Raw genomic sequence first — 6,818 nt, 5'->3', positions numbered from 1 at the left:
ACAATAAGATCAAAAAAATTAGCTGGGCATGGTAGTGCATGCCTGTAGTTCCAGCTACTTGGAAGGTTGAGGCAGAAGGATCACCGGAGCCTAGCAGGTCGAGGCTGCAGTGGCCGGGAGCGTGCCACTGCACTCCAGTCTGGGCAACAGAGTGAGACTCCAACTCAAAAAAAAAAAGAAAAGAAAAGAAATGCATGTCTCCAGGTACAAGGCCACGAGACTCAAAAAAAGCTTTATCTTACAACTTTCCTTGAAAACAGGATGGTAGTTTATAGAGCAGAAAACCAAATTTGTATCAGAGAATTATAGCAAAATGAGTTGAAAAATGAAGACTCAAGTGGCTATTGCGCAATTCTCTTTTCGGAAGAGGACACCTAGCACAATTACGTCTGAGAATGTAAGTAAGGCCATTAGCCCTATCTTGGAGGCTTTCTTTCCAACTCAGCTGACACTATTCAAAATCAGTATGTGGTGGTGGTGAAGAAGGTGGCTCTGGAGTCATACTACCTGGTCTCAAATTGCAGTTTGAGCCGGGCTCGGTGGCTCAGCTTGTAATCCCACGCCTTTGGGAGGCTGAGGTGAGTGGATTGCCTGAGCCCGCGGGTTCGAGACCCACCTGGGCAGGCGAGACCTCATCTCTACAATAAAATAAAATAAAAAATTAGCTGGGCGTGGTAGCACGCGCCTGTAATTCCGGCTCCTTGGAAGGCTGAGGCGGAAGGATCGCCGGAGCCCAGCAGGTCGAGGCTGCTGTGGCTGGGAGCGGTTGCTGCACTCCAGTCTGGGCGACAGAGTGAGACTCCAACTCAAAAAAAAAAAAAAAAAAATTGCAGTTTGCCACTTGAGCGGCGTGACCTTGGGAAAATTACCTGTTTCCTCACTTGAAAAATGGTGCTAACAGAACGTAGCACATAAGATCTTGAGGACTTAATAAGTTAATATTAGTAAGGTGCTTAAAACGATGTCCATGACATTTAAGTACACAAAAAAATTGGTAGCTATAATTATTTTGGCCTTACAGTTGGTAAGACTCATGAGCCCCTTAAGGTCCATGCCAAAACTTTGGACCCAAACAAGTCAATGAGTAGCTGGATTCCGGAAGCCCAAGCTAATTTGTAGCTGAAAAACAAAGAGGCTTGCGATCACAACGCTGCAAAACACCTATGTAAGTAAAACCTTCAATTTAAAAACTCTGCACAGGTTTGATATTTCTACATAAATTGGCTCCTACTAGAGCCCTTATGGAATCTGTTTATTAAACATATTTAATTGAAGGCCTACTTTATTAAGCATTGTCACAAGTTTTAAGTACCACGAATCATTACAGACCAAACAACCATTCTTTCCCCCTTACTGCTTCAAACTATTGTGGCCAAATAAAAAGCTCCTAGACTTACCAAAATGCCTTAAGTGTTAATACCTGTCATGAATTTAATGGAATCACAAGTAGGAGCCTATCACAATAAAAAGCCTAAACATACTGAAAACATACACAATGTTTTACAATAAGTACACTTCGGGGTCCCATTAGCTGGGGTCAGTCCCACTTGGGAAGTATTTGGCAGGAGTGAAGAAAAGAGTGACAACTGCTTAGTCCCACTGGATCTTTCGCTCCTCTTCGGGAAGAATACTCCAGTTTGGGGAGGCCTCATCCCTGGCCAGCCAGTTGAAATCGTCAACATCGTTCCAGTTATTTTTGCTCCTATCTAAACCAGACCCCTCGAAGTCCTTGTCGATGCCCGGGTAGCTCCAGGTGTAAGGGGCAAACTGGATCCCATTGGAGTCCTCCACGATGGCCCTGCTGATCACCTGCAGGAAGACGCGGGTGTCTTTCGTGCTGTGTATGCGGAGCTGTTGGCAGGCCACGGCCAGCACGCAGTCACTGCAGTCCTCCAGGAATACAGAGGTGGACACTGGGCCGCAGAGCAGCTTGCATCTGCGGGCCTTGGTCAGCCGCAGGGTGTTGGGATTGCCATATAGTTTGATGGTGCAGTCGCTCAGATCGGTCAAAAGGACGTCGCGTTGGTACAGCTCGTCGGCTCTCTTCTCCAAGACCTGGGACTCGAGGTTGGAGAAGCCACAGACCCAGCTGGAGCCGAAGCCTCCCTCCTCCTTCCCGGGCAGCGGGGAGGCCTGGATGCCTGCAGCTGCTGGGGCACCAGGAGCTGCGCCTACTTTGATAGACGATGCGGCCTTTCTCCGGGTCTTGAAAGCGAAACGCTTCTTGGGCTGCAGGTCCCGGCGCCGCTCGGCCAGGGCCGCCTGCAGCCGCGCCAGCACCTCTTGTCCCTGCCTCAGGTCATAGGCGGCTAGGAACAAAACCGAGTCGTTGAGAAGTTTCTGCAGCCCCTGGAGCCGAGAGGCCGCCTCCTCCAGCCGCTCGAATGACTCCCCGCCCTCCAGAAGCTCTTCCACGGCGGCTCGCTCTCGAGCGAAGGCGGCGGCAAAAAAGTCGCTGTTCTCTTCCTCCACCTCCCGGTTCTGCCGCTTTTGCTTCCGCCTTTCCACCTCCAGTTGCCGCTCTTGTTCACGTCTCTGAAGCCGCTCGGGCACCAGGCTCAGGTCCCGCTGGGACCCCATGTCTTGGTTCCTCACAGAGCCGGAGGAGCAATTGGCAGTCTCCATTTTGACTTCAAGCTTCCTCTCTCACGCCTTCCTTCCTCCGGGCGCGCCCTCCATGAGGCCTCCCACCAACGCGCCCTGCGATTGGCCGGTCTCAATGACGTCATACCAAAGGCTTATTTTCTTCGCCTATTGGTTCCTCTGAGTCGGAGGGGGCGGGGCCGACTGACAAGGGGGGTGGAGAGACAAAGGTCCTTGTGGATGGGTGGGGTGGGAGGCAGGCGGGGGAAGCTTTTTTTCTCTCTTAAAGGGGCAGGACTTATATCCGGGATTGTGGGGTGAGTTGCAGCAGCGGCAGCTGCACATGTGGGTTTGTTTATAAGAACAAGGTTAGAAACTCGCAGGCCTCCCCCTCCCCCCAGCTCCTCCCTACTACCCCCTAGCAGGCTGGAGATCCGCTACTGGGGGGGGTGGGTGGGAGGAATGTGTGCGTGTGGTGGGCTGAGGGGACAGGTAGTGGTGAGAAAGATGGAGGGGGGGGAATATTGCACCGCCCGGCCCGCGCCGGAGGAAGCAGCAGCTGGAACAGCTGGCTAGGGAGCCTTTTGCATGCCTGATTTTTTCTTTTCCCTTCCACCACCCCTTTCTCCTACCCATTCCTGCCGCCCCATAACCCTCACCCTTCCCGCCCCCTCCTTCCCCCATCCACTGCAGTTCGGCGCCGCCTGGGGGCTCCAGGGTCCCCGCAGGCAGTTACTGGGGTGGGAGAAGGCGAGGGCCACCACGATGGGAGAAACTGGGTTCCTCTCCGCAATCAGGTTCGAGGTGCCCTGGGGGAGTCTAAAAACAGATTACTATTTTCTTGGCCAATTGCTGCAGTCGGAGGGGTGGGGGTAGGGGAGGGTAAGATTCCACACCCCTTTTCTCTTCTTCCCCTGCCCGTCCCCCTCTTCATCCCGGCCACTCCCTCTACAGCTGGGCGCCGCTGGCCGCGATGGGGTGAGACCCCAGCACGGAGCTCCTCGGCTCTCTGTAGGGCCGTGGGTCTTTGGGAAGGCGTTGGGGGAAAGGGTACATTATTTCTGGAGACGGTGGGAGGGATTTGCTACCGGAAGTGAATGGCCTAGCCTAAAGTCGGGACCAACCCAGGGTGTGGGTGGGCAGCCAAGACCGCGTAGTCACTGATAAAAACCCCAAGCAGCTGGCCGGGCGAGAACCCGCGACGCAGGGCTCCTGCGCGCCGCAGCCTTGCGTGCTTCATTTGGCCCCGCGGAGCTCCTGGACTCTGCCCGCCCTTCCAGTCCTCGGTTTCACTCTTATCTACCTCGTTCCCGGCCTCCATCGTTTTGTAATTGGGGTATTTAAACTGCCCAGAAAACTTGAAATTCCACCGATCTATCCAGAGAAAGATGGGAGGAAATGAGAGCTATCAAATTAAATCTGAATGAAAACTGAGCTCCGATTTTCACGCCCCTCCCCCACCTTCCCATTTGAAACAAACCAAAACACACACACACACACAAATTCGTGGGTTGAACAGAGTATTTATCTGCTAAGAGTTAGCACAGATCACACCACGTGGCAAATTCCTCGCGCGGGCGGGGGAAGGGGCAGGGAGAGAAGGTAGTCTTACATGTTTGTGTGTTACGTGGGTGCACCCGATGGAAAGGGGGTGCCAGAAAATAACAGTGATTATTCTTGTAGTATACATCGTTTTCAGTAGTTTTGTTTTATGGGCAAAGAAGGTAAGGCTTTTGGTTTTGCTTTTTTTTTTTTTTTCTCCCAAGAGGTAAGTTTACTTCTCAAACTATGGTTCTAAGACTGGTGAGTGAAATATAGCTGGTTATCTTGTCCAAATCATGCAGAGCAATGCGATAGCTGCTTTATTTTATGAAATGTTGATTTAACCAAAAAAAGTTTTAGAAGACTTATTTTGCTATGGGGAAGGGAAAAAAAACTGACCTGCTTCTCTTAAGTTTTTAAGCAGTTGATACTGTCCCATTCAAATTAGGAAAGTTTGTAGCCAAAGAAAGTTTATTGGACTTAGGGGTTGCAGCTGGAGTGAGATAACATTTGTGTATTAGGCATGGTGAATCTATGGGTGTTGTAAGTGTTGGCTGTATCCCAAGTGGAATTGAATGTCGTTAGCTGCCCACCAACAGATTTTTGCATGGAGTCCAGTAGTCTTTGGAAGTTTCTGAATATTTGAAGTTGGCTAGTTCAAACTTTTAAGAGAAGAAAGCATTAGAGGACAAAACTTGGCAGGTCACCCAGTTGACCCAGTGTGTTGGAGGTAGTTTCAAAGACTGATGTGAGGCATGAGTGGGAGTGGTCATTGTGAAGCATTGACCTGGCAGTTCTTCACAGCCCCCAGCATAGCTGCAGCCCAAGATAAATGGTCAAGACATGGACATAAAGCTAAAGCTATGTTTCTGAGCTCTAGTACAGTAGGAAGGCTGCGAAACTGCTGGCATTGCCACACTGTGTTTGCATCCTCTTTCTGACATTTGAGGGCAGTGGATTCAGCTTGCATCCTTGAAATGGAGCCCAGTGGGTCAGAGGTAAGTGCCTGTACTGATGGAAGGAAAGAGGGGGATGCATTACAGGGGAAGTGTGCCAAAAGGCAAGCAGCTGTGAGTTCTGCATCCTACTTTCAATAATACCTCAAAGGATTTGTGAATCAAAGGACCGCTTTCTTGTAAACAACTCGAAAAAGGAAAGAATTCTAAGGTGTTATGGGCTTTAACATTTAACAACGATTTAGATACTTTATGATTCTATTTCTTGGTTAGATTTAGTTTCTTTAACTTTTTGAAAATTTCCAACTTACATAAAATGCAAGCAGTGTTCCGAGGACCCATATACCCATGACCCAGCTTCAGCAATTACCAGCTAATATTAACTGAAAAAAGCCAGGCACAGAAAGACAAATATCACATGTTCTCACTCGTGCAGGAGCTAAAAAAAACTAATCTCATGGAGATGGAGAATAGAATGATAGTTACCAGAGCTAGGAAGGGGAGTAGGTGTGAAAACAGGGTGGTTAAAAGGTATGAACATACAGTTACCTAAAAAGAATAAGTTCTAGTGTTCAATAGTACAGTCGGGTGACTAGAGTTAACAGTAATTTATTGTGTTATTCAGAATAGCTAGGAGAGGAGATTTGAAATGTTCCCAACACAAGGAAATGATCAATGTTTGAGGTAATGGAATATCTTAAATACCTTGATTTGATCATTACACATTGAATGCATGTATCAATATATCACATGTACCATAAATATGTACAGTTATGCATCAAAAATAATAAATTTTAAAAATTGCTAACTGACGATCTTGTTTCTTCTAAAACCCTAGTCACTTCCCCGCCCCACCCACACATTTTTGGGCAGATCCCAGACATTATATTATTTCATATTTCACAATCTATAAATATTTCAGTATATATCTCTCAAAAATTATTACCTGTGCTTTCCTTTTAAAACATAATCACATTGTCATCATCACAGTCCAAAAGAACATAGAAAAATTTTTCCTTAGCACCATGAGATTTCCAATCCATTTCAAAACTCTGATTATCCTGTAATTTCCTTTTTTTAAAGTTATTTTATTTGAATAAGGAGCCAAACAACCTCCATACAATGTGTCTAGTTATTGTATCTTTTAAATCACTTTTAGTGTGTGGGTTCCTTCTCCCGATTGTTTGGTTGAAGAAACTTGATAATTTGTTTAGTAGAGTTTCTGCAGTTTGGATTTTGCTGGTTGCAAGCCTACACATTGTTAAAATTTAAATCCTTGTTTTATCTATTTGATCTTTTAATGTCACAAAGGGAGTCTCATGATTATAATTATATCCCAAGAAATAAATAACCAAGTAATGAAAGCATTTAGGCAAAGTAAAACAGTTTTCGGGTATGGTTATATAGCAAGGAATAAGGCCTTTGGTGTTCTGTGGGGTTTTTCAGAGACCCTGTGCAGGTGGAAGATGCCAGCCACACCTAGGCAAATAAAGCAGATCCAGGCCTTGTTTTCTAGTAGTTCAGTGCCAGAAGGAGGCATCACCTATTCATCTTTCAGCAAGCATTGAATATATATGGATGTAAAGCATTCCATAAAGAGCCTATATGTAAAAGATCAAATGCTAGGCAAATCTTCCTACCTTGGCCGCTGACTTTTCTGGCACAGACAGTGAAAGATGACAGCTGTGAAGGCATGTCCTGTTGTTGGGAAGCTGGACAAGAGCACAGCCTCTTCCT

The 6,818-nt window shown here is 47.3% G+C and overlaps 1 protein-coding gene across 2 annotated transcripts; it reads right to left on the bottom strand.

Annotated features, from left to right (window-relative positions):
• Positions 1-1,264: 1,264 nt before the first annotated feature.
• On the bottom strand, positions 1,265-2,766 carry TBCC (tubulin folding cofactor C). Of its 2 annotated transcripts, XM_021716611.1 has the most exons (2): positions 2,473-2,608; positions 1,265-2,367 (listed from the first exon to the last, which is right to left on the bottom strand). In XM_021716611.1, the coding sequence occupies exons 1-2, from the start codon at positions 2,578-2,580 to the stop codon at positions 1,591-1,593; spliced, it is 885 nt and encodes a 294-aa protein (XP_021572286.1). In that variant the 5' UTR covers positions 2,581-2,608; the 3' UTR covers positions 1,265-1,590. The 2 variants fall into 2 exon arrangements, with proteins under 2 accessions (XP_021572286.1, XP_008064336.1); XM_008066145.2 differs by having other exon boundaries at positions 1,265-2,766.
• Positions 2,767-6,818: the final 4,052 nt, after the last annotated feature.

The sequence above is a fragment of the Carlito syrichta genome, unplaced genomic scaffold (assembly GCF_000164805.1).
Source record: "Carlito syrichta isolate Samal-C Ts95f unplaced genomic scaffold, Tarsius_syrichta-2.0.1 Scaffold308847, whole genome shotgun sequence".
NCBI classification, from domain to species: domain Eukaryota; kingdom Metazoa; phylum Chordata; class Mammalia; order Primates; family Tarsiidae; genus Carlito; species Carlito syrichta.
The sequence above is the reverse complement of the archived record's forward strand: the minus strand, read 5'-3'. Positions and strand labels throughout refer to the sequence as shown.

Excerpts from the sequence above, each read along its gene's own strand:
- TBCC (XM_008066145.2), bottom strand. The coding sequence starts at position 2,625 with ATGGAGACTGCCAATTGCTCCTCCGGCTCTGTGAGGAACCAAGACATG.